Source organism: Anopheles funestus (genome assembly GCF_943734845.2).
Source record: "Anopheles funestus chromosome X unlocalized genomic scaffold, idAnoFuneDA-416_04 X_unloc_28, whole genome shotgun sequence".
Taxonomy (NCBI): Eukaryota; Metazoa; Arthropoda; class Insecta; order Diptera; family Culicidae; genus Anopheles; species Anopheles funestus.
Window position 1 is genome coordinate 106,074 of NW_026045152.1, and position 27,742 is coordinate 133,815.

Genomic DNA, 27,742 nt, shown 5'->3' on the forward strand with positions numbered 1-27,742 from the left:
CCGCCTAAAAAGTTTTGGTTTTGCAAAATTTTGAAAAGTTCAAAAAAATTTTTTTTTCAAAAACTACTAAAACGTGATAAGAACTTACTATAGACCATGAAAAGTGATATCCGATGATAATTTGCAAAAGTTGGTAACTAGTAAAAAATTTCACTTTTTTACTAGAGTCGGGTACCCGTACATTGAACATTTTGTATGGAAGACAACACTTGGTGCACCAAACTTTGTACCGCGAATAACTTTTTTGCCCGGCATCGGAGCGCATTGTCGTGGAACAACTTTTTGTAGCGCGTCACGAGACGCATCTAATTCTGAAGAAAGATCGAGAAAATGTTGAAAATTGACCGAGTTATGGCAGGTGAAAGAAAAAGCTTAGGTCGCGAATAACTTTTTTGCCCGACATCGGAGCACATGGTCGTGGAAGACTTTTAGCTTGCATTTGTCGAGATCTATCCAAATCACAAAGAAAATCCAAAATCGGTCGGTAAATGACTGAGATATGGGCAAAAATAGGTTGAAACGTGGCACCGGGGTTGAACGGGGTTGAAATAGGTTGAAATAGAGGTTTTTCGCGAATAACTTTTGTGCCCTACGTCTGAGCACATGGGTGTAGAATACTTTTTGGTAGAATTTCACGAGATGTAACTAAAACAGAAGAAATTTTGGAAAAATGTTGAAAATTCACCGAGTTACATCGAAGAATAGGTGCAAATGTGAACATTTTGTATGGAAAACAACAGTTGGTGCACCAAACTTTGTACCGCGAATAACTTTTTTGCCCGGCATCGGAGCGCATGGTCGTGGAACAACTTTTTGTAGCGCGTCACAAGACGCATCTAATTCTGAAGAAAGATCGAGAAAATGTTGAAAATTGACCGAGTTATGGCAGGTGAAAGAAAAAGCTTAGGTCGCGAATAACTTTTTTGCCCGACATCGGAGCACATGGTCGTGGAAGACTTTTAGCTTGCATTTGTCGAGATCTATCCAAATCACAAAGAAAATCCAAAATCGGTCGGTAAATGACTGAGATATGGGCAAAAATAGGTTGAAACGTGGCACCGGGGTTGAACGGGGTTGAAATAGGTTGAAATAGAGGTTTTTCGCGAATAACTTTTGTGCCCTACGTCTGAGCACATGGGTGTAGAATACTTTTTGGTAGAATTTCACGAGATGTAACTAAAACAGAAGAAATTTTGGAAAAATGTTGAAAATTCACCGAGTTACATCGAAGAATAGGTGCAAATGTGAACATTTTGCATGGAAGACAACACTTGGTGCACCAAACTTTGTACCGCGAATAACTTTTTTGCCCGGCATCGGAGCGCATGGTCGTGGAACAACTTTTTGTAGCGCGTCACGAGACGCATCTAATTCTGAAGAAAGATCGAGAAAATGTTGAAAATTGGCCGAGTTATGGCAGGTGAAAGAAAAAGCTTAGGTCGCGAATAACTTTTTTGCCCGACATCGGAGCACATGGTCGTGGAAGACTTTTAGCTTGCATTTGTCGAGATCTATCCAAATCACAAAGAAAATCCAAAATCGGTCGGTAAATGACTGAGATATGGGCAAAAATAGGTTGAAACGTGGCACCGGGGTTGAACGGGGTTGAAATAGGCACCTTACTCGGTGGACACAAATCGGTACATAAAACAGGTTTTTCGCGAATAACTTTTGTGCCCTACGTCTGAGCACATGGGTGTAGAATACTTTTTGGTAGAATTTCACGAGATGTAACTAAAACAGAAGAAATTTTGGAAAAATGTTGAAAATTCACCGAGTTACATCGAAGAATAGGTGCAAATGTGAACATTTTGTATGGAAAACAACACTTGGTGCACCAAACTTTGTACCGCGAATAACTTTTTTGCCCGGCATCGGAGCGCATGGTCGTGGAACAACTTTTTGTAGCGCGTCACGAGACGCATCTAATTCTGAAGAAAGATCGAGAAAATGTTGAAAATTGGCCGAGTTATGGCAGGTGAAAGAAAAAGCTTAGGTCGCGAATAACTTTTTTGCCCGACATCGGAGCACATGGTCGTGGAAGACTTTTAGCTTGCATTTGTCGAGATCTATCCAAATCACAAAGAAAATCCAAAATCGGTCGGTAAATGACTGAGATATGGGCAAAAATAGGTTGAAACGTGGCACCGGGGTTGAACGGGGTTGAAATAGGTTGAAATAGAGGTTTTTCGCGAATAACTTTTGTGCCCTACGTCTGAGCACATGGGTGTAGAATACTTTTTGGTAGAATTTCACGAGATGTAACTAAAACAGAAGAAATTTTGGAAAAATGTTGAAAATTCACCGAGTTACATCGAAGAATAGGTGCAAATGTGAACATTTTGTATGGAAAACAACAGTTGGTGCACCAAACTTTGTACCGCGAATAACTTTTTTGCCCGGCATCGGAGCGCATGGTCGTGGAACAACTTTTTGTAGCGCGTCACAAGACGCATCTAATTCTGAAGAAAGATCGAGAAAATGTTGAAAATTGGCCGAGTTATGGCAGGTGAAAGAAAAAGCTTAGGTCGCGAATAACTTTTTTGCCCGACATCGGAGCACATGGTCGTGGAAGACTTTTAGCTTGCATTTGTCGAGATCTATCCAAATCACAAAGAAAATCCAAAATCGGTCGGTAAATGACTGAGATATGGGCAAAAATAGGTTGAAACGTGGCACCGGGGTTGAACGGGGTTGAAATAGGCACCTTACTCGGTGGACACAAATCGGTACATAAAAAAGGTTTTTCGCGAATAACTTTTGTGCCCTACGTCTGAGCACATGGGTGTAGAATACTTTTTGGTAGAATTTCACGAGATGTAACTAAAACAGAAGAAATTTTGGAAAAATGTTGAAAATTCACCGAGTTACATCGAAGAATAGGTGCAAATGTGAACATTTTGCATGGAAGACAACACTTGGTGCACCAAACTTTGTACCGCGAATAACTTTTTTGCCCGGCATCGGAGCGCATGGTCGTGGAACAACTTTTTGTAGCGCGTCACGAGACGCATCTAATTCTGAAGAAAGATCGAGAAAATGTTGAAAATTGGCCGAGTTATGGCAGGTGAAAGAAAAAGCTTAGGTCGCGAATAACTTTTTTGCCCGACATCGGAGCACATGGTCGTGGAAGACTTTTAGCTTGCATTTGTCGAGATCTATCCAAATCACAAAGAAAATCCAAAATCGGTCGGTAAATGACTGAGATATGGGCAAAAATAGGTTGAAACGTGGCACCGGGGTTGAACGGGGTTGAAATAGGCACCTTACTCGGTGGACACAAATCGGTACATAAAACAGGTTTTTCGCGAATAACTTTTGTGCCCTACGTCTGAGCACATGGGTGTAGAATACTTTTTGGTAGAATTTCACGAGATGTAACTAAAACAGAAGAAATTTTGGAAAAATGTTGAAAATTCACCGAGTTACATCGAAGAATAGGTGCAAATGTGAACATTTTGTATGGAAAACAACAGTTGGTGCACCAAACTTTGTACCGCGAATAACTTTTTTGCCCGGCATCGGAGCGCATGGTCGTGGAACAACTTTTTGTAGCGCGTCACGAGACGCATCTAATTCTGAAGAAAGATCGAGAAAATGTTGAAAATTGGCCGAGTTATGGCAGGTGAAAGAAAAAGCTTAGGTCGCGAATAACTTTTTTGCCCGACATCGGAGCACATGGTCGTGGAAGACTTTTAGCTTGCATTTGTCGAGATCTATCCAAATCACAAAGAAAATCCAAAATCGGTCGGTAAATGACTGAGATATGGGCAAAAATAGGTTGAAACGTGGCACCGGGGTTGAACGGGGTTGAAATAGGTTGAAATAGAGGTTTTTCGCGAATAACTTTTGTGCCCTACGTCTGAGCACATGGGTGTAGAATACTTTTTGGTAGAATTTCACGAGATGTAACTAAAACAGAAGAAATTTTGGAAAAATGTTGAAAATTCACCGAGTTACATCGAAGAATAGGTGCAAATGTGAACATTTTGTATGGAAAACAACAGTTGGTGCACCAAACTTTGTACCGCGAATAACTTTTTTGCCCGGCATCGGAGCGCATGGTCGTGGAACAACTTTTTGTAGCGCGTCACAAGACGCATCTAATTCTGAAGAAAGATCGAGAAAATGTTGAAAATTGGCCGAGTTATGGCAGGTGAAAGAAAAAGCTTAGGTCGCGAATAACTTTTTTGCCCGACATCGGAGCACATGGTCGTGGAAGACTTTTAGCTTGCATTTGTCGAGATCTATCCAAATCACAAAGAAAATCCAAAATCGGTCGGTAAATGACTGAGATATGGGCAAAAATAGGTTGAAACGTGGCACCGGGGTTGAACGGGGTTGAAATAGGCACCTTACTCGGTGGACACAAATCGGTACATAAAAAAGGTTTTTCGCGAATAACTTTTGTGCCCTACGTCTGAGCACATGGGTGTAGAATACTTTTTGGTAAAATTTCACGAGATGTAACTAAAACAGAAGAAATTTTGGAAAAATGTTGAAAATTCACCGAGTTACATCGAAGAATAGGTGCAAATGTGAACATTTTGTATGGAAAACAACACTTGGTGCACCAAACTTTGTACCGCGAATAACTTTTTTGCCCGGCATCGGAGCGCATGGTCGTGGAACAACTTTTTGTAGCGCGTCACAAGACGCATCTAATTCTGAAGAAAAATCGAGAAAATGTTGAAAATTGGCCGAGTTATGGCAGGTGAAAGAAAAAGCTTAGGTCGCGAATAACTTTTTTGCCCGACATCGGAGCACATGGTCGTGGAAGACTTTTAGCTTGCATTTGTCGAGATCTATCCAAATCACAAAGAAAATCCAAAATCGGTCGGTAAATGACTGAGATATGGGCAAAAATAGGTTGAAACGTGGCACCGGGGTTGAACGGGGTTGAAATAGGTTGAAATAGAGGTTTTTCGCGAATAACTTTTGTGCCCTACGTCTGAGCACATGGGTGTAGAATACTTTTTGGTAGAATTTCACGAGATGTAACTAAAACAGAAGAAATTTTGGAAAAATGTTGAAAATTCACCGAGTTACATCGAAGAATAGGTGCAAATGTGAACATTTTGTATGGAAAACAACACTTGGTGCACCAAACTTTGTACCGCGAATAACTTTTTTGCCCGGCATCGGAGCGCATGGTCGTGGAACAACTTTTTGTAGCGCGTCACAAGACGCATCTAATTCTGAAGAAAGATCGAGAAAATGTTGAAAATTGGCCGAGTTATGGCAGGTGAAAGAAAAAGCTTAGGTCGCGAATAACTTTTTTGCCCGACATCGGAGCACATGGTCGTGGAAGACTTTTAGCTTGCATTTGTCGAGATCTATCCAAATCACAAAGAAAATCCAAAATCGGTCGGTAAATGACTGAGATATGGGCAAAAATAGGTTGAAACGTGGCACCGGGGTTGAACGGGGTTGAAATAGGCACCTTACTCGGTGGACACAAATCGGTACATAAAAAAGGTTTTTCGCGAATAACTTTTGTGCCCTACGTCTGAGCACATGGGTGTAGAATACTTTTTGGTAGAATTTCACGAGATGTAACTAAAACAGAAGAAATTTTGGAAAAATGTTGAAAATTCACCGAGTTACATCGAAGAATAGGTGCAAATGTGAACATTTTGCATGGAAGACAACACTTGGTGCACCAAACTTTGTACCGCGAATAACTTTTTTGCCCGGCATCGGAGCGCATGGTCGTGGAACAACTTTTTGTAGCGCGTCACGAGACGCATCTAATTCTGAAGAAAGATCGAGAAAATGTTGAAAATTGGCCGAGTTATGGCAGGTGAAAGAAAAAGCTTAGGTCGCGAATAACTTTTTTGCCCGACATCGGAGCACATGGTCGTGGAAGACTTTTAGCTTGCATTTGTCGAGATCTATCCAAATCACAAAGAAAATCCAAATCGGTCGGTAAATGACTGAGATATGGGCAAAAATAGGTTGAAACGTGGCACCGGGGTTGAACGGGGTTGAAATAGGTTGAAATAGAGGTTTTTCGCGAATAACTTTTGTGCCCTACGTCTGAGCACATGGGTGTAGAATACTTTTTGGTAGAATTTCACGAGATGTAACTAAAACAGAAGAAATTTTGGAAAAATGTTGAAAATTCACCGAGTTACATCGAAGAATAGGTGCAAATGTGAACATTTTGTATGGAAAACAACACTTGGTGCACCAAACTTTGTACCGCGAATAACTTTTTTGCCCGGCATCGGAGCGCATGGTCGTGGAACAACTTTTTGTAGCGCGTCACGAGACGCATCTAATTCTGAAGAAAGATCGAGAAAATGTTGAAAATTGACCGAGTTATGGCAGGTGAAAGAAAAAGTTTAGGTCGCGAATAACTTTTTTGCCCGACATCGGAGCACATGGTCGTGGAAGACTTTTAGCTTGCATTTGTCGAGATCTATCCAAATCACAAAGAAAATCCAAAATCGGTCGGTAAATGACTGAGATATGGGCAAAAATAGGTTGAAACGTGGCACCGGGGTTGAACGGGGTTGAAATAGGCACCTTACTCGGTGGACACAAATCGGTACATAAAACAGGTTTTTCGCGAATAACTTTTGTGCCCTACGTCTGAGCACATGGGTGTAGAATACTTTTTGGTAGAATTTCACGAGATGTAACTAAAACAGAAGAAATTTTGGAAAAATGTTGAAAATTCACCGAGTTACATCGAAGAATAGGTGCAAATGTGAACATTTTGCATGGAAGACAACACTTGGTGCACCAAACTTTGTACCGCGAATAACTTTTTTGCCCGGCATCGGAGCGCATGGTCGTGGAACAACTTTTTGTAGCGCGTCACGAGACGCATCTAATTCTGAAGAAAGATCGAGAAAATGTTGAAAATTGGCCGAGTTATGGCAGGTGAAAGAAAAAGCTTAGGTCGCGAATAACTTTTTTGCCCGACATCGGAGCACATGGTCGTGGAAGACTTTTAGCTTGCATTTATCGAGATCTATCCAAATCACAAAGAAAATCCAAATCGGTCGGTAAATGACTGAGATATGGGCAAAAATAGGTTGAAACGTGGCACCGGGGTTGAACGGGGTTGAAATAGGTTGAAATAGAGGTTTTTCGCGAATAACTTTTGTGCCCTACGTCTGAGCACATGGGTGTAGAATACTTTTTGGTAGAATTTCACGAGATGTAACTAAAACAGAAGAAATTTTGGAAAAATGTTGAAAATTCACCGAGTTACATCGAAGAATAGGTGCAAATGTGAACATTTTGTATGGAAGACAACACTTGGTGCACCAAACTTTGTACCGCGAATAACTTTTTTGCCCGGCATCGGAGCGCATTGTCGTGGAACAACTTTTTGTAGCGCGTCACGAGACGCATCTAATTCTGAAGAAAGATCGAGAAAATGTTGAAAATTGACCGAGTTATGGCAGGTGAAAGAAAAAGCTTAGGTCGCGAATAACTTTTTTGCCCGACATCGGAGCACATGGTCGTGGAAGACTTTTAGCTTGCATTTGTCGAGATCTATCCAAATCACAAAGAAAATCCAAAATCGGTCGGTAAATGACTGAGATATGGGCAAAAATAGGTTGAAACGTGCGCACCTTACTCGGTGGACACAAATCGGTACACAAAACAGGTTTTTCGCGAATAACTTTTGTGCCCGACATCGGAGCACATGGTCGTGGAATACTTTTTGGTAGAATTTCACGAGATGTAACTAAAACAGAAGAAATTTTGGAAAAATGTTGAAAATTCACCGAGTTACATCGAAGAATAGGTGCAAATGTGAACATTTTGTATGGAAAACAACAGTTGGTGCACCAAACTTTGTACCGCGAATAACTTTTTTGCCCGGCATCGGAGCGCATGGTCGTGGAACAACTTTTTGTAGCGCGTCACGAGACGCATCTAATTCTGAAGAAAGATCGAGAAAATGTTGAAAATTGACCGAGTTATGGCAGGTGAAAGAAAAAGTTTAGGTCGCGAATAACTTTTTTGCCCGACATCGGAGCACATGGTCGTGGAAGACTTTTAGCTTGCATTTATCGAGATCTATCCAAATCACAAAGAAAATCCAAAATCGGTCGGTAAATGACTGAGATATAGTCAAAAATAGAAATTGAAATGCGAATCGCGAGAAATCAGCCTGAAGGTAGGCAATTCGTATAAGCCATTCAAAGTATTAGAAGCTACTTTTTCGAATAACTTTTTCCACAGACAACTTAGCACATCGGCGTAGAATAATTTTTGGTAGCTGATGAGCAGATCTTTCCAAATATGTGCTACAATTGAAGATCCATTGGAAACTGACCGAGTTATAAGCATCCAAAGTGGCAAAATGAGGAATTTTTTTGGAAAAGTTGAGAAAATGTTAAGTCTTTGTACCTCGAATAACTTTTTCCACAGACAACTTAGCACATCGGCGTAGAATAACTTTTGGTAGCTAATGACCAGATCTATCCAAATATGTGCTACAATTGAAGATCCATTGGAAACTGACCGAGTTATAAGCATCCAAAGTGGCAAAATGAGGAATTTTTTTGGAAAAGTTGAGAAAATGTTAAGTCTTTGTACCTCGAATAACTTTTTCCACAGACAACTTAGCACATCGGCGTAGAATAACTTTTGGTAGCTAATGACCAGATCTATCCAAATATGTGCTACAATTGAAGATCCATTGGAAACTGACCGAGTTATAAGCATCCAAAGTGGCAAAATGAGGAATTTTTTGGAAAAGTTGAGAAAATGTTAAGTCTTTGTACCTCGAATAACTTTTTCCACAGACAACTTAGCACATCGGCGTAGAATAACTTTTGGTAGCTGATGAGCAGATCTTTCCAAATCTGTGTTACAATTGAAGATCCATTGGAAACTGACCGAGTTATAAGCATCCAAAGTGGCAAAATGAGGAATTTTTTAGGAAAAATTGAGAAAATGTTAAGTCTTTGTACCTCGAATAACTTTTTCCACAGACAACTTAGCACATCGGCGTAGAATAACTTTTGGTAGCTAATGACCAGATCTATCCAAATATGTGCTACAATTGAAGATCCATTGGAAACTGACCGAGTTATAAGCATCCAAAGTGGCAAAATGAGGAATTTTTTGGAAAAGTTGAGAAAATGTTAAGTCTTTGTACCTCGAATAACTTTTTCCACAGACAACTTAGCACATCGGCGTAGAATAACTTTTGGTAGCTAATGACCAGATCTATCCAAATATGTGCTACAATTGAAGATCCATTGGAAACTGTCCGAGTTATAAGCATCCAAAGTGGCAAAATGAGGAATTTTTTTGGAAAAGTTGAGAAAATGTTAAGTCTTTGTACCTCAAATAACTTTTTCCACAGACAACTTAGCACATCGGCGTAGAATAACTTTTGGTAGCTAATGAGCAGATCTTTCCAAATCTGTGTTACAATTGAAGATCCATTGGAAACTGACCGAGTTATAAGCATCCAAAGTGGCAAAATGAGGAATTTTTTTAGAAAAATTGAGAAAATGTTAAGTCTTTGTACCTCAAATAACTTTTTCCACAGACAACTTAGCACATCGGCGTAGAATAACTTTTGGTAGCTAATGACCAGATCTATCCAAATATGTGCTACAATTGAAGATCCATTGGAAACTGTCCGAGTTATAAGCATCCAAAGTGGCAAAATGAGGAATTTTTTTGGAAAAGTTGAGAAAATGTTAAGTCTTTGTACCTCAAATAACTTTTTCCACAGACAACTTAGCACATCGGCGTAGAATAACTTTTGGTAGCTAATGACCAGATCTATCCAAATATGTGCTACAATTGAAGATCCATTGGAAACTGACCGAGTTATAAGCATCCAAAGTGGCAAAATGAGGAATTTTTTTGGAAAAGTTGAGAAAATGTTAAGTCTTTGTATCTCGAATAACTTTTTCCACAGACAACTTAGCACATCGGCGTAGAATAACTTTTGGTAGCTAATGACCAGATCTATCCAAATATGTGCTACAATTGAAGATCCATTGGAAACTGACCGAGTTATAAGCACCCAAAGTGGCAAAATGAGGAATTTTTTGGAAAAGTTGAGAAAATGTTAAGTCTTTGTACCTCGAATAACTTTTTCCACAGACAACTTAGCACATCGGCGTAGAATAACTTTTGGTAGCTAATGACCAGATCTATCCAAATATGTGCTACAATTGAAGATCCATTGGAAACTGACCGAGTTATAAGCATCCAAAGTGGCAAAATGAGGAATTTTTTTGGAAAAGTTGAGAAAATGTTAAGTCTTTGTACCTCAAATAACTTTTTCCACAGACAACTTAGCACATCGGCGTAGAATAACTTTTGGTAGCTAATGACCAGATCTATCCAAATATGTGCTACAATTGAAGATCCATTGGAAACTGACCGAGTTATAAGCATCCAAAGTGGCAAAATGAGGAATTTTTTTGGAAAAGTTGAGAAAATGTTAAGTCTTTGTACCTCAAATAACTTTTTCCACAGACAACTTAGCACATCGGCGTAGAATAACTTTTGGTAGCTAATGACCAGATCTATCCAAATATGTGCTACAATTGAAGATCCATTGGAAACTGACCGAGTTATAAGCATCCAAAGTGGCAAAATGAGGAATTTTTTTAGAAAAATTGAGAAAATGTTAAGTCTTTGTACCTCAAATAACTTTTTCCACAGACAACTTAGCACATCGGCGTAGAATAACTTTTGGTAGCTAATGACCAGATCTATCCAAATATGTGCTACAATTGAAGATCCATTGGAAACTGTCCGAGTTATAAGCATCCAAAGTGGCAAAATGAGGAATTTTTTTGGAAAAGTTGAGAAAATGTTAAGTCTTTGTACCTCAAATAACTTTTTCCACAGACAACTTAGCACATCGGCGTAGAATAACTTTTGGTAGCTAATGACCAGATCTATCCAAATATGTGCTACAATTGAAGATCCATTGGAAACTGACCGAGTTATAAGCATCCAAAGTGGCAAAATGAGGAATTTTTTTGGAAAAGTTGAGAAAATGTTAAGTCTTTGTACCTCAAATAACTTTTTCCACAGACAACTTAGCACATCGGCGTAGAATAACTTTTGGTAGCTAATGACCAGATCTATCCAAATATGTGCTACAATTGAAGATCCATTGGAAACTGACCGAGTTATAAGCATCCAAAGTGGCAAAATGAGGAATTTTTTTGGAAAAGTTGAGAAAATGTTAAGTCTTTGTACCTCGAATAACTTTTTCCACAGACAACTTAGCACATCGGCGTAGAATAACTTTTGGTAGCTAATGACCAGATCTATCCAAATATGTGCTACAATTGAAGATCCATTGGAAACTGACCGAGTTATAAGCACCCAAAGTGGCAAAATGAGGAATTTTTTGGAAAAGTTGAGAAAATGTTAAGTCTTTGTACCTCGAATAACTTTTTCCACAGACAACTTAGCACATCGGCGTAGAATAACTTTTGGTAGCTAATGACCAGATCTATCCAAATATGTGCTACAATTGAAGATCCATTGGAAACTGACCGAGTTATAAGCATCCAAAGTGGCAAAATGAGGAATTTTTTTGGAAAAGTTGAGAAAATGTTAAGTCTTTGTACCTCGAATAACTTTTTCCACAGACAACTTAGCACATCGGCGTAGAATAACTTTTGGTAGCTAATGACCAGATCTATCCAAATATGTGCTACAATTGAAGATCCATTGGAAACTGACCGAGTTATAAGAATCCAAAGTGGCAAAATGGGTAAAATTTTACGGGGCAAAGCGAAGGGTAATTTTTTTTATCCCTCTAATAACTTCTAGCACAGACATTGAATCGCTTTGTGATGTACGGATGAAATGTAGCAAACAGTTGGAACTACCCATAAAATCTTAAAGATAGACGATCCAATGTATAGAACCGGAGTAATGTGCGATACATGGTGAAAAATCGAGTGAAAAATTAACTATAAACTGTTTTTCCTCAATAACTCGAATACTAGACGTCGGAGGGGGGTGCCGTAGAACAATTTTTTGTAGCCCTTGAAATTACCTTTCGAATGATATATAGTGGTTTTTTGGTCAAAAAGTGACCCCGAGACTAGTAACCCTCCATACACAAAACCGCCTAAAAAGTTTTGGTTTTGCAAAATTTTGAAAAGTGCGTCAAAAAATTTTTTTCAAAAAGTACCAAATCGTGATCAGAACTCACTATAGACCATAAAAAGTGAAATCCGATGATCATTTGCAACACTTGGTCAATCGAGAAAAATTTCACTTTTTTACTAGAGTCGGGTACCCTGAACGAAAAATCGCTCAAGTGATGGTTTTTGGCCAATAACTCGAATACTAGACGTCGGAGGGGGGTGCCGTAGAACAATTTTTTGTAGCCCTTGAAATTACCTTTCGAATGATATATAGTGGTTTTTTGGTCAAAAAGTGACCCCGAGACTAGTAACCCTCCATACACAAAACCGCCTAAAAAGTTTTGGTTTTGCAAAATTTTGAAAAGTGCGTCAAAAAATTTTTTTCAAAAAGTACCAAATCGTGATCAGAACTCACTATAGACCATAAAAAGTGAAATCCGATGATCATTTGCAACACTTGGTCAATCGAGAAAAATTTCACTTTTTTACTAGAGTCGGGTACCCTGAACGAAAAATCGCTCAAGTGATGGTTTTTGGCCAATAACTCGAATACTAGACGTCGGAGGGGGGTGCCGTAGAACAATTTTTTGTAGCCCTTGAAATTACCTTTCGAATGATATATAGTGGTTTTTTGGTCAAAAAGTGACCCCGAGACTAGTAACGCTCCATACAAAAAACCGCCTAAAAAGTTTTGGTTTTGCAAAATTTTGAAAAGTTCAAAAAAATTTTTTTTTCAAAAACTACTAAAACGTGATAAGAACTTACTATAGACCATGAAAAGTGATATCCGATGATAATTTGCAAAAGTTGGTAACTAGTAAAAAATTTCACTTTTTTACTAGAGTCGGGTACCCGTACATTGAACATTTTGTATGGAAGACAACACTTGGTGCACCAAACTTTGTACCGTGAATAACTTTTTTGCCCGGCATCGGAGCGCATTGTCGTGGAACAACTTTTTGTAGCGCGTCACGAGACGCATCTAATTCTGAAGAAAGATCGAGAAAATGTTGAAAATTGACCGAGTTATGGCAGGTGAAAGAAAAAGCTTAGGTCGCGAATAACTTTTTTGCCCGACATCGGAGCACATGGTCGTGGAAGACTTTTAGCTTGCATTTGTCGAGATCTATCCAAATCACAAAGAAAATCCAAAATCGGTCGGTAAATGACTGAGATATGGGCAAAAATAGGTTGAAACGTGGCACCGGGGTTGAACGGGGTTGAAATAGGTTGAAATAGAGGTTTTTCGCGAATAACTTTTGTGCCCTACGTCTGAGCACATGGGTGTAGAATACTTTTTGGTAGAATTTCACGAGATGTAACTAAAACAGAAGAAATTTTGGAAAAATGTTGAAAATTCACCGAGTTACATCGAAGAATAGGTGCAAATGTGAACATTTTGTATGGAAAACAACACTTGGTGCACCAAACTTTGTACCGCGAATAACTTTTTTGCCCGGCATCGGAGCGCATGGTCGTGGAACAACTTTTTGTAGCGCGTCACGAGACGCATCTAATTCTGAAGAAAGATCGAGAAAATGTTGAAAATTGGCCGAGTTATGGCAGGTGAAAGAAAAAGCTTAGGTCGCGAATAACTTTTTTGCCCGACATCGGAGCACATGGTCGTGGAAGACTTTTAGCTTGCATTTGTCGAGATCTATCCAAATCACAAAGAAAATTTAAAATCGGTCGGTAAATGACTGAGATATGGGCAAAAATAGGTTGAAACGTGGCACCGGGGTTGAACGGGGTTGAAATAGGCACCTTACTCGGTGGACACAAATCGGTACATAAAACAGGTTTTTCGCGAATAACTTTTGTGCCCTACGTCTGAGCACATGGGTGTAGAATACTTTTTGGTAGAATTTCACGAGATGTAACTAAAACAGAAGAAGTTTTGGAAAAATGTTGAAAATTCACCGAGTTACATCGAAGAATAGGTGCAAATGTGAACATTTTGTATGGAAGACAACACTTGGTGCACCAAACTTTGTACCGCGAATAACTTTTTTGCCCGGCATCGGAGCGCATGGTCGTGGAACAACTTTTTGTAGCGCGTCACGAGACGCATCTAATTCTGAAGAAAGATCGAGAAAATGTTGAAAATTGGCCGAGTTATGGCAGGTGAAAGAAAAAGCTTAGGTCGCGAATAACTTTTTTGCCCGACATCGGAGCACATGGTCGTGGAAGACTTTTAGCTTGCATTTGTCGAGATCTATCCAAATCACAAAGAAAATCCAAAATCGGTCGGTAAATGACTGAGATATGGGCAAAAATAGGTTGAAACGTGGCACCGGGGTTGAACGGGGTTGAAATAGGTTGAAATAGAGGTTTTTCGCGAATAACTTTTGTGCCCTACGTCTGAGCACATGGGTGTAGAATACTTTTTGGTAGAATTTCACGAGATGTAACTAAAACAGAAGAAATTTTGGAAAAATGTTGAAAATTCACCGAGTTACATCGAAGAATAGGTGCAAATGTGAACATTTTGTATGGAAAACAACACTTGGTGCACCAAACTTTGTACCGCGAATAACTTTTTTGCCCGGCATCGGAGCGCATTGTCGTGGAACAACTTTTTGTAGCGCGTCACGAGACGCATCTAATTCTGAAGAAAGATCGAGAAAATGTTGAAAATTGGCCGAGTTATGGCAGGTGAAAGAAAAAGCTTAGGTCGCGAATAACTTTTTTGCCCGACATCGGAGCACATGGTCGTGGAAGACTTTTAGCTTGCATTTGTCGAGATCTATCCAAATCACAAAGAAAATCCAAAATCGGTCGGTAAATGACTGAGATATGGGCAAAAATAGGTTGAAACGTGGCACCGGGGTTGAACGGGGTTGAAATAGGCACCTTACTCGGTGGACACAAATCGGTACACAAAACAGGTTTTTCGCGAATAACTTTTGTGCCCTACGTCTGAGCACATGGGTGTAGAATACTTTTTTGTAGAATTTCACGAGATGTAACTAAAACAGAAGAAATTTTGGAAAAATGTTGAAAATTCACCGAGTTACATCGAAGAATAGGTGCAAATGTGAACATTTTGCATGGAAGACAACACTTGGTGCACCAAACTTTGTACCGCGAATAACTTTTTTGCCCGGCATCGGAGCGCATGGTCGTGGAACAACTTTTTGTAGCGCGTCACGAGACGCATCTAATTCTGAAGAAAGATCGAGAAAATGTTGAAAATTGGCCGAGTTATGGCAGGTGAAAGAAAAAGCTTAGGTCGCGAATAACTTTTTTGCCCGACATCGGAGCACATGGTCGTGGAAGACTTTTAGCTTGCATTTGTCGAGATCTATCCAAATCACAAAGAAAATCCAAAATCGGTCGGTAAATGACTGAGATATGGGCAAAAATAGGTTGAAACGTGGCACCGGGGTTGAACGGGGTTGAAATAGGCACCTTACTCGGTGGACACAAATCGGTACACAAAACAGGTTTTTCGCGAATAACTTTTGTGCCCTACGTCTGAGCACATGGGTGTAGAATACTTTTTGGTAGAATTTCACGAGATGTAACTAAAACAGAAGAAATTTTGGAAAAATGTTGAAAATTCACCGAGTTACATCGAAGAATAGGTGCAAATGTGAACATTTTGTATGGAAAACAACACTTGGTGCACCAAACTTTGTACCGCGAATAACTTTTTTGCCCGGCATCGGAGCGCATGGTCGTGGAACAACTTTTTGTAGCGCGTCACAAGACGCATCTAATTCTGAAGAAAGATCGAGAAAATGTTGAAAATTGACCGAGTTATGGCAGGTGAAAGAAAAAGCTTAGGTCGCGAATAACTTTTTTGCCCGACATCGGAGCACATGGTCGTGGAAGACTTTTAGCTCGCATTTGTCGAGATCTATCCAAATCACAAAGAAAATCCAAAATCGGTCGGTAAATGACTGAGATATAGTCAAAAATAGAAATTGAAATGCGAATCGCGAGAAATCAGCCTGAAGGTAGGCAATTCGTATAAGCCATTCAAAGTATTAGAAGCTACTTTTTCGAATAACTTTTTCCACAGACAACTTAGCACATCGGCGTAGAATAACTTTTGGTAGCTAATGACCAGATCTATCCAAATATGTGCTACAATTGAAGATCCATTGGAAACTGACCGAGTTATAAGCATCCAAAGTGGCAAAATGAGGAATTTTTTTGGAAAAGTTGAGAAAATGTTAAGTCTTTGTACCTCGAATAACTTTTTCCACAGACAACTAAGCACATCGGCGTAGAATAACTTTTGGTAGCTAATGACCAGATCTATCCAAATATGTGCTACAATTGAAGATCCATTGGAAACTGACCGAGTTATAAGCATCCAAAGTGGCAAAATGAGGAATTTTTTTAGAAAAATTGAGAAAATGTTAAGTCTTTGTAAATCGAATAACTTTTTCCACAGACAACTTAGCACATCGGCGTAGAATAACTTTTGGTAGCTAATGACCAGGTCTATCCAAATATGTGCTACAATTGGAGATCCATTTGAAACTGACCGAGTTAGTAGCATCCAAAGTGGCAAAATGAGGAATTTTTTTGGAAAAATTGAGAAAATGTTAAGTCTTTGTACCTCGAATAACTTTTTCCACAGACAACTTAGCACATCGGCGTAGAATAACTTTTGGTAGCTGATGAGCAGATCTTTCCAAATCTGTGTTACAATTGAAGATCCATTGGAAACTGACCGAGTTATAAGCATCCAAAGTGGCAAAATGAGGATTTTTTTTGGAAAAGTTGAGAAAATGTTAAGTCTTTGTACCTCGAATAACTTTTTCCACAGACAACTTAGCACATCGGCGTAGAATAACTTTTGGTAGATAATGACCAGATCTATCCAAATATGTGCTACAATTGAAGATCCATTGGAAACTGACCGAGTTATAAGCATCCAAAGTGGCAAAATGAGGATTTTTTTTGGAAAAGTTGAGAAAATGTTAAGTCTTTGTACCTCGAATAACTTTTTCCACAGACAACTAAGCACATCGGCGTAGAATAACTTTTGGTAGCTAATGACCAGATCTATCCAAATATGTGCTACAATTGAAGATCCATTGGAAACTGACCGAGTTATAAGCATCCAAAGTGGCAAAATGAGGAATTTTTTTGGAAAAGTTGAGAAAATGTTAAGTCTTTGTACCTCGAATAACTTTTTCCACAGACAACTTAGCACATCGGCGTAGAATAACTTTTGGTAGCTAATGACCAGATCTATCCAAATATGTGCAACAATTGAAGATCCATTGGAAACTGACCGAGTTATAGGCATCCAAAGTGGCAAAGTGAGGATTTTTTTTGGAAAAGTTGAGAAAATGTTAAGTCTTTGTACCTCGAATAACTTTTTCCACAGACAACTTAGCACATCGGCGTAGAATAACTTTTGGTAGCTAATGACCAGGTCTATCCAAATATGTGCTACAATTGGAGATCCATTTGAAACTGACCGAGTTAGTAGCATCCAAAGTGGCAAAATGAGGAATTTTTTAGGAAAAATTGAGAAAATGTTAAGTCTTTGTACCTCGAATAACTTTTTCCACAGACAACTTAGCACATCGGCGTAGAATAACTTTTGGTAGCTAATGACCAGATCTATCCAAATATGTGCTACAATTGAAGATCCATTGGAAACTGACCGAGTTATAAGCATCCAAAGTGGCAAAATGAGGAATTTTTTTGGAAAAGTTGAGAAAATGTTAAGTCTTTGTACCTCGAATAACTTTTTCCACAGACAACTTAGCACATCGGCGTAGAATAACTTTTGGTAGCTAATGACCAGATCTATCCAAATATGTGCTACAATTGAAGATCCATTGGAAACTGACCGAGTTATAAGCATCCAAAGTGGCAAAATGAGGAATTTTTTTGGAAAAGTTGAGAAAATGTTAAGTCTTTGTACCTCGAATAACTTTTTCCACAGACAACTTAGCACATCGGCGTACAATAACTTTTGGTAGCTAATGACCAGATCTATCCAAATATGTGCTACAATTGAAGATCCATTGGAAACTGACCGAGTTATAAGCATCCAAAGTGGCAAAATGAGGAATTTTTTTGGAAAAGTTGAGAAAATGTTAAGTCTTTGTACCTCGAATAACTTTTTCCACAGACAACTTAGCACATCGGCGTAGAATAACTTTTGGTAGCTAATGACCAGATCTATCCAAATATGTGCTGCAATTGAAGATCCATTGGAAACTGACCGAGTTATAAGCATCCAAAGTGGCAAAATGAGGAATTTTTTTGGAAAAGTTGAGAAAATGTTAAGTCTTTGTACCTCGAATAACTTTTTCCACAGACAACTTAGCACATCGGCGTAGAATAACTTTTGGTAGCTAATGACCAGATCTATCCAAATATGTGCTACAATTGAAGATCCATTGGAAACTGACCGAGTTATAAGCATCCAAAGTGGCAAAATGAGGAATTTTTTTGGAAAAGTTGAGAAAATGTTAAGTCTTTGTACCTCGAATAACTTTTTCCACAGACAACTTAGCACATCGGCGTAGAATAACTTTTGGTAGCTAATGACCAGATCTATCCAAATATGTGCTACAATTGAAGATCCATTGGAAACTGACCGAGTTATAAGCATCCAAAGTGGCAAAATGAGGAATTTTTTTGGAAAAGTTGAGAAAATGTTAAGTCTTTGTACCTCGAATAACTTTTTCCACAGACAACTTAGCACATCGGCGTAGAATAACTTTTGGTAGCTAATGACTAGATCTATCCAAATATGTGCTACAATTGAAGATCCATTGGAAACTGACCGAGTTATAAGCATCCAAAGTGGCAAAATGAGGATTTTTTTTTGGAAAAGTTGAGAAAATGTTAAGTCTTTGTACCTCGAATAACTTTTTCCACAGACCACTTAGCACATCGGCGTAGAATATCTTTTGGTAGCTAATGACCAGATCTATCCAAATATGTGTTACAATTGAAGATCCATTGAAAACTGACCGAGTTATAAGCATCCAAAGTGGCAAAATGAGGATTTTTTTTTGGAAAAGTTGAGAAAATGTTAAGTCTTTGTACCTCGAATAACTTTTTCCACAGACAACTTAGCACATCGGCGTAGAATAACTTTTGGTAGCTAATGATCAGATCTATCCAAATATGTGCTACAATTGAAGATCCATTGGAAACTGACCGAGTTATAAGCATCCAAAGTGGCAAAATGAGGAATTTTTTTGGAAAAGTTGAGAAAATGTTAAGTCTTTGTACCTCGAATAACTTTTTCCACAGACAACTTAGCACATCGGCGTAGAATAACTTTTGGTAGCTAATGACCAGATCTATCCAAATATGTGCTACAATTGAAGATCCATTGGAAACTGACCGAGTTATAAGCATCCAAAGTGGCAAAATGAGGAATTTTTTTGGAAAAGTTGAGAAAATGTTAAGTCTTTGTACCTCGAATAACTTTTTTCACAGACAACTTAGCACATCGGCGTAGAATAACTTTTGGTAGCTAATGACCAGATCTATCCAAATATGTGCTACAATTGAAGATCCATTGGAAACTGACCGAGTTATAAGCATCCAAAGTGGCAAAATGAGGAATTTTTTTGGAAAAGTTGAGAAAATTTTAAGTCTTTGTACCTCGAATAACTTTTTCCACAGACAACTTAGCACATCGGCGTAGAATAACTTTTGGTAGCTGATGAGCAGATCTTTCCAAATCTGTGTTACAATTGAAGATCCATTGGAAACTGACCGAGTTATAAGCATCCAAAGTGGCAAAATGAGGAATTTTTTTGGAAAAGTTGAGAAAATGTTAAGTCTTTGTACCTCGAATAACTTTTTCCACAGACAATTTAGCACATCGGCGTAGAATAACTTTTGGTAGCTGATGAGCAGATCTATCCAAATCTGTGTTACAATTGAAGATCCATTGGAAACTGACCGAGTTATAAGCATCCAAAGTGGCAAAATGAGGAATTTTTTAGGAAAAATTGAGAAAATTTTAAGTCTTTGTACCTCGAATAACTTTTTCCACAGACAACTTAGCACATCGGCGTAGAATAACTTTTGGTAGCTGATGAGCAGATCTTTCCAAATCTGTGTTACAATTGAAGATCCATTGGAAACTGACCGAGTTATAAGCATCCAAAGTGGCAAAATGAGGAATTTTTTTGGAAAAGTTGAGAAAATGTTAAGTCTTTGTACCTCGAATAACTTTTTCCACAGACAACTTAGCACATCGGCGTAGAATAACTTTTGGTAGCTAATGACCAGATCTATCCAAATATGCGCTACAATTGAAGATCCATTGGAAACTGACCGAGTTATAAGCATCCAAAGTGGCAAAATGAGGAATTTTTTAGGAAAAATTGAGAAAATTTTAGGTCTTTGTACCTCGAATAACTTTTTCCACAGACAACTTAGCACATCGGCGTAGAATAACTTTTGGTAGCTGATGAGCAGATCTTTCCAAATCTGTGTTACAATTGAAGATCCATTGGAAACTGACCGAGTTATAAGCATCCAAAGTGGCAAAATGAGGAATTTTTTTTGGAAAAGTTGAGAAAATGTTAAGTCTTTGTACCTCGAATAACTTTTTCCACAGACAACTTAGCACATCGGCGTAGAATAACTTTTGGTAGCTAATGACCAGATCTATCCAAATATGTGCTACAATTGAAGATCCATTGGAAACTGACCGAGTTATAAGCATCCAAAGTGGCAAAATGAGGAATTTTTTTGGAAAAGTTGAGAAAATGTTAAGTCTTTGTACCTCAAATAACTTTTTCCACAGACAACTTAGCACATCGGCGTAGAATAACTTTTGGTAGCTAATGACCAGATCTATCCAAATATGTGCTACAATTGAAGATCCATTGGAAACTGACCGAGTTATAAGCATCCAAAGTGGCAAAATGAGGAATTTTTTTGGAAAAGTTGAGAAAATGTTAAGTCTTTGTACCTCGAATAACTTTTTCCACAGACAACTTAGCACATCGGCGTAGAATAACTTTTGGTAGCTAATGACCAGATCTATCCAAATATGTGCTACAATTGAAGATCCATTGGAAACTGACCGAGTTATAAGCATCCAAAGTGGCAAAATGAGGAATTTTTTTTGGAAAAGTTGAGAAAATGTTAAGTCTTTGTACCTCGAATAACTTTTTCCACAGACAACTTAGCACATCGGCGTAGAATAACTTTTGGTAGCTAATGACCAGATCTATCCAAATATGTGCTACAATTGAAGATCCATTGGAAACTGACCGAGTTATAAGCATCCAAAGTGGCAAAATGAGGAATTTTTTTGGAAAAGTTGAGAAAATGTTAAGTCTTTGTACCTCGAATAACTTTTTCCACAGACAACTTAGCACATCGGCGTAGAATAACTTTTGGTAGCTAATGACCAGATCTATCCAAATATGTGCTACAATTGAAGATCCATTGGAAACTGACCGAGTTATAAGCATCCAAAGTGGCAAAATGAGGAATTTTTTTGGAAAAGTTGAGAAAATGTTAAGTCTTTGTACCTCGAATAACTTTTTCCACAGACAACTTAGCACATCGGCGTAGAATAACTTTTGGTAGCTAATGACCAGATCTATCCAAATATGTGCTACAATTGAAGATCCATTGGAAACTGACCGAGTTATAAGCATCCAAAGTGGCAAAATGAGGAATTTTTTTGGAAAAGTTGAGAAAATGTTAAGTCTTTGTACCTCAAATAACTTTTTCCACAGACAATTTAGCACATCGGCGTAGAATAACTTTTGGTAGCTAATGACCAGATCTATCCAAATATGTGCTACAATTGAAGATCCATTGGAAACTGACCGAGTTATAAGCATCCAAAGTGGCAAAATGAGGAATTTTTTTGGAAAAGTTGAGAAAATGTTAAGTCTTTGTACCTCGAATAACTTTTTCCACAGACAACTTAGCACATCGGCGTAGAATAACTTTTGGTAGCTAATGACCAGATCTATCCAAATATGTGCTACAATTGAAGATCCATTGGAAACTGACCGAGTTATAAGCATCCAAAGTGGCAAAATGAGGAATTTTTTTGGAAAAGTTGAGAAAATGTTAAGTCTTTGTACCTCAAATAACTTTTTCCACAGACAACTTAGCACATCGGCGTAGAATAACTTTTGGTAGCTAATGACCAGATCTATCCAAATATGTGCTACAATTGAAGATCCATTGGAAACTGACCGAGTTATAAGCATCCAAAGTGGCAAAATGAGGAATTTTTTTGGAAAAGTTGAGAAAATGTTAAGTCTTTGTACCTCGAATAACTTTTTCCACAGACAACTTAGCACATCGGCGTAGAATAACTTTTGGTAGCTAATGACCAGATCTATCCAAATATGTGCTACAATTGAAGATCCATTGGAAACTGACCGAGTTATAAGCATCCAAAGTGGCAAAATGAGGAATTTTTTTGGAAAAGTTGAGAAAATGTTAAGTCTTTGTACCTCAAATAACTTTTTCCACAGACAACTTAGCACATCGGCGTAGAATAACTTTTGGTAGCTGATGAGCAGATCTTTCCAAATCTGTGTTACAATTGAAGATCCATTGGAAACTGACCGAGTTATAAGCATCCAAAGTGGCAAAATGAGGAATTTTTTTGGAAAAATTGAGAAAATGTTAAGTCTTTGTACCTCGAATCACTTTTTCCACAGACAACTTAGCACATCGGCGTAGAATAACTTTTGGTAGCTAATGACCAGATCTATCCAAATATGTGCTACAATTGAAGATCCATTGGAAACTGACCGAGTTATAAGCATCCAAAATGGCAAAATGAGGAATTTTTTTAGAAAAATTGAGAAAATGTTAAGTCTTTGTACCTCAAATAACTTTTTCCACAGACAACTTAGCACATCGGCGTAGAATAACTTTTGGTAGCTAATGACCAGATCTATCCAAATATGTGCTACAATTGAAGATCCATTGGAAACTGACCGAGTTATAAGCATCCAAAGTGGCAAAATGAGGAATTTTTTTAGAAAAATTGAGAAAATGTTAAGTCTTTGTACCTCGAATCACTTTTTCCACAGACAACTTAGCACATCGGCGTAGAATAACTTTTGGTAGCTAATGACCAGATCTATCCAAATATGTGCTACAATTGAAGATCCATTGGAAACTGTCCGAGTTATAAGCATCCAAAGTGGCAAAATGAGGAATTTTTTTGGAAAAGTTGAGAAAATGTTAAGTCTTTGTACCTCAAATAACTTTTTCCACAGACAACTTAGCACATCGGCGTAGAATAACTTTTGGTAGCTAATGACCAGATCTATCCAAATATGTGCTACAATTGAAGATCCATTGGAAACTGACCGAGTTATAAGCATCCAAAGTGGCAAAATGAGGAATTTTTTGGAAAAGTTGAGAAAATGTTAAGTCTTTGTACCTCGAATAACTTTTTCCACAGACAACTTAGCACATCGGCGTAGAATAACTTTTGGTAGCTAATGACCAGATCTATCCAAATATGTGCTACAATTGAAGATCCATTGGAAACTGACCGAGTTATAAGGATCCAAAGTGGCAAAATGGGTAAAATTTTACGGGGCAAAGCCAAGGGTAATTTTTTTTATCCCTCTAATAACTTCTAGCACAGACATTGAATCGCTTTGTGATGTACGGATGAAATGTAGCAAACAGTTGGAACTACCCATAAAATCTTAAAGATAGACGATCCAATGTATAGAACCGGAGTAATGTGCGATACATGGTGAAAAATCGAGTGAAAAATTAACTATAAACTGTTTTTCCTCAATAACTCGAATACTAGACGTCGGAGGGGGGTGCCGTAGAACAATTTTTTGTAGCCCTTGAAATTACCTTTCGAATGATATATAGTGGTTTTTTGGTCAAAAAGTGACCCCGAGACTAGTAACCCTCCATACACAAAACCGCCTAAAAAGTTTTGGTTTTGCAAAATTTTGAAAAGTGCGTCAAAAAAATTTTTTCAAAAAGTACCAAATCGTGATCAGAACTCACTATAGACCATAAAAAGTGAAATCCGATGATCATTTGCAACACTTGGTCAATCGAGAAAAATTTCACTTTTTTACTAGAGTCGGGTACCCTGTACGAAAAACCGCTCAAGTGATGGTTTTTGGCCAATAACTCGAATACTAGACGTCGGAGGGGGGTGCCGTAGAACAATTTTTTGTAGCCCTTGAAATTACCTTTCGAATGATATATAGTGGATTTTTGGTCAAACAGTGACCCCGAGACTAGTAACCCTCCATACACAAAACCGCCTAAAAAGATTTGGTTTTGCAAAATTTTGAAAAGTGCGTCAAAAAATTTTTTTCAAAAAGTACCAAATCGTGATCAGAACTCACTATAGACCATAAAAAGTGAAATCCGATGGTCATTTGCAACACTTGGTCAATCGAGAAAAATTTCACTTTTTTACTAGAGTCGGGTACCCTGTACGAAAAACCGCTCAAGTGATGGTTTTTGGCCAATAACTCGAATACTAGACGTCGGAGGGGGGTGCCGTAGAACAATTTTTTGTAGCCCTTGAAATTACCTTTCGAATGATATATAGTGGTTTTTTGGTCAAAAAGTGACCCCGAGACTAGTAACCCTCCATACACAAAACCGCCTAAAAAGTTTTGGTTTTGCAAAATTTTGAAAAGTGCGTCAAAAAAATTTTTTCAAAAAGTACCAAATCGTGATCAGAACTCACTATAGACCATAAAAAGTGAAATCCGATGATCATTTGCAACACTTGGTCAATCGAGAAAAATTTCACTTTTTTACTAGAGTCGGGTACCCTGAACGAAAAATCGCTCAAGTGATGGTTTTTGGCCAATAACTCGAATACTAGACGTCGGAGGGGGGTGCCGTAGAACAATTTTTTGTAGCCCTTGAAATTACCTTTCGAATGATATGTAGTGGTTTTTTGGTCAAAAAGTGACCCCGAGACTAGTAACCCTCCATACACAAAACCGCCTAAAAAGTTTTGGTTTTGCAAAATTTTGAAAAGTGCGTCAAAAAATTTTTTTCAAAAAGTACCAAATCGTGATCAGAACTCACTATAGACCATAAAAAGTGAAATCCGATGATCATTTGCAACACTTGGTCAATCGAGAAAAATTTCACTTTTTTACTAGAGTCGGGTACCCTGTACGAAAAACCGCTATAGTTGCGGTTTTTGGCCAATAACTCGAAAACTAGACGTCGGAGGGGGGTGCCGTAGAACAATTTTTTGTAGCCCTTGAAATTACCTTTCGAATGATATATAGTGGTTTTTTGGTCAAACAGTGACCCCGAGACTAGTAACCCTCCATACACAAAACCGCCTAAAAAGTTTTGGTTTTGCAAAATTTTGAAAAGTGCGTCAAAAAATTTTTTTCAAAAAGTACCAAATCGTGATCAGAACTCACTATAGACCATAAAAAGTGAAATCCGATGGTCATTTGCAACACTTGGTCAATCGAGAAAAATTTCACTTTTTTACTAGAGTCGGGTACCCTGAACGAAAAATCGCTCAAGTGATGGTTTTTGGCCAATAACTCGAATACTAGACGTCGGACGGGGGTGCCGTAGAACAATTTTTTGTAGCCCTTGAAATTACCTTTCGAATGATATATAGTGGTTTTTCGGTCAAACAGTGACCCCGAGACTAGTAACCCTCCATACACAAAACCGCCTAAAAAGTTTTGGTTTTGCAAAATTTTGAAAAGTGCGTCAAAAAATTTTTTTCAAAAAGTACCAAATCGTGATCAGAACTCACTATAGACCATAAAAAGTGAAATCCGATGATCATTTGCAACACTTGGTCAATCGAGAAAAATTTCACTTTTTTACTAGAGTCGGGTACCCTGTACGAAAAACCGCTATAGTTGCGGTTTTTGGCCAATAACTCGAAAACTAGACGTCGGAGGGGGGTGCCGTAGAACAATTTTTTGTAGCCCTTGAAATTACCTTTCGAATGATATATAGTGGTTTTTTGGTCAAACAGTGACCCCGAGACTAGTAACCCTCCATACACAAAACCGCCTAAAAAGTTTTGGTTTTGCAAAATTTTGAAAAGTGCGTCAAAAAATTTTTTTCAAAAAGTACCAAATCGTGATCAGAACTCACTATAGACCATAAAAAGTGAAATCCGATGGTCATTTGCAACACTTGGTCAATCGAGAAAAATTTCACTTTTTTACTAGAGTCGGGTACCCTGAACGAAAAATCGCTCAAGTGATGGTTTTTGGCCAATAACTCGAATACTAGACGTCGGAAGGGGGTGCCGTAGAACAATTTTTTGTAGCCCTTGAAATTACCTTTCGAATGATATATAGTGGTTTTTTGGTCAAAAAGTGACCCCGAGACTAGTAACGCTCCATACAAAAAACCGCCTAAAAAGTTTTGGTTTTGCAAAATTTTGAAAAGTTCAAAAAAATTTTTTTTTTCAAAAACTACTAAAACGTGATAAGAACTTACTATAGACCATGAAAAGTGATATCCGATGATAATTTGCAAAAGTTGGTAACTAGTAAAAAATTTCACTTTTTTACTAGAGTCGGGTACCCGTACATTGAACATTTTGTATGGAAAACAACACTTGGTGCACCAAACTTTGTACCGCGAATAACTTTTTTGCCCGGCATCGGAGCGCATGGTCGTGGAACAACTTTTTGTAGCGCGTCACGAGACGCATCTAATTCTGAAGAAAGATCGAGAAAATGTTGAAAATTGGCCGAGTTATGGCAGGTGAAAGAAAAAGCTTAGGTCGCGAATAACTTTTTTGCCCGACATCGGAGCACATGGTCGTGGAAGACTTTTAGCTTGCATTTGTCGAGATCTATCCAAATCACAAAGAAAATCCAAAATCGGTCGGTAAATGACTGAGATATGGGCAAAAATAGGTTGAAACGTGGCACCGGGGTTGAACGGGGTTGAAATAGGTTGAAATAGAGGTTTTTCGCGAATAACTTTTGTGCCCTACGTCTGAGCACATGGGTGTAGAATACTTTTTGGTAGAATTTCACGAGATGTAACTAAAACAGAAGAAATTTTGGAAAAATGTTGAAAATTCACCGAGTTACATCGAAGAATAGGTGCAAATGTGAACATTTTGTATGGAAAACAACACTTGGTGCACCAAACTTTGTACCGCGAATAACTTTTTTGCCCGGCATCGGAGCGCATGGTCGTGGAACAACTTTTTGTAGCGCGTCACAAGACGCATCTAATTCTGAAGAAAGATCGAGAAAATATTGAAAATTGACCGAGTTATGGCAGGTGAAAGAAAAAGTTTAGGTCGCGAATAACTTTTTTGCCCGACATCGGAGCACATGGTCGTGGCAGACTTTTAGCTTGCATTTGTCGAGATCTATCCAAATCACAAAGAAAATCCAAAATCGGTCGGTAAATGACTGAGATATGGGCAAAAATAGGTTGAAACGTGGCACCGGGGTTGAACGGGGTTGAAATAGGTTGAAATAGAGGTTTTTCGCGAATAACTTTTGTGCCCTACGTCTGAGCACATGGGTGTAGAATACTTTTTGGTAGAATTTCACGAGATGTAACTAAAACAGAAGAAATTTTGGAAAAATGTTGAAAATTCACCGAGTTACATCGAAGAATAGGTGCAAATGTGAACATTTTGTATGGAAAACAACAGTTGGTGCACCAAACTTTGTACC

At 38.4% G+C, this 27,742-nt stretch overlaps 2 protein-coding genes across 5 annotated transcripts in view; both read right to left on the reverse strand.

Annotated features, from left to right (window-relative positions):
- LOC125773298 (uncharacterized) overlaps positions 1-18,405 on the reverse strand; it is an 80,585-nt gene extending 62,180 nt beyond the window's left edge. For both annotated transcript variants that reach the window (XR_007420019.1, XM_049444328.1), the window contains exon 1: positions 18,010-18,405. Coding sequence is in view for 1 of the 2 variants with exons in the window: in XM_049444328.1 (XP_049300285.1) it covers positions 18,010-18,327 (318 nt within the window). In the remaining variant the exon portion in view is untranslated. The remainder of the gene's footprint in view (positions 1-18,009) is intronic.
- Positions 1-20,719, reverse strand: part of LOC125773297 (uncharacterized) — a 100,676-nt gene extending 79,957 nt beyond the window's left edge. The window contains exons 1-2 of one of the 3 annotated variants that reach the window (XM_049444327.1): positions 19,524-20,719; positions 9,323-9,508 (exon numbers count right to left, since the gene is read on the reverse strand). In XM_049444327.1, the coding sequence (XP_049300284.1) occupies positions 19,539-20,597 (1,059 nt within the window). In that variant the 5' untranslated portion in view covers positions 20,598-20,719 and the 3' untranslated portion in view covers positions 9,323-9,508; positions 19,524-19,538. Of the gene's footprint in view, positions 1-9,322; positions 9,509-10,153; positions 10,642-19,523 lie in introns of those variants that run through there. The other 2 variants (XM_049444326.1, XM_049444325.1) reach the window with 2 other exon arrangements.
- Between the last annotated feature and the right edge of the window lie 7,023 nt (positions 20,720-27,742).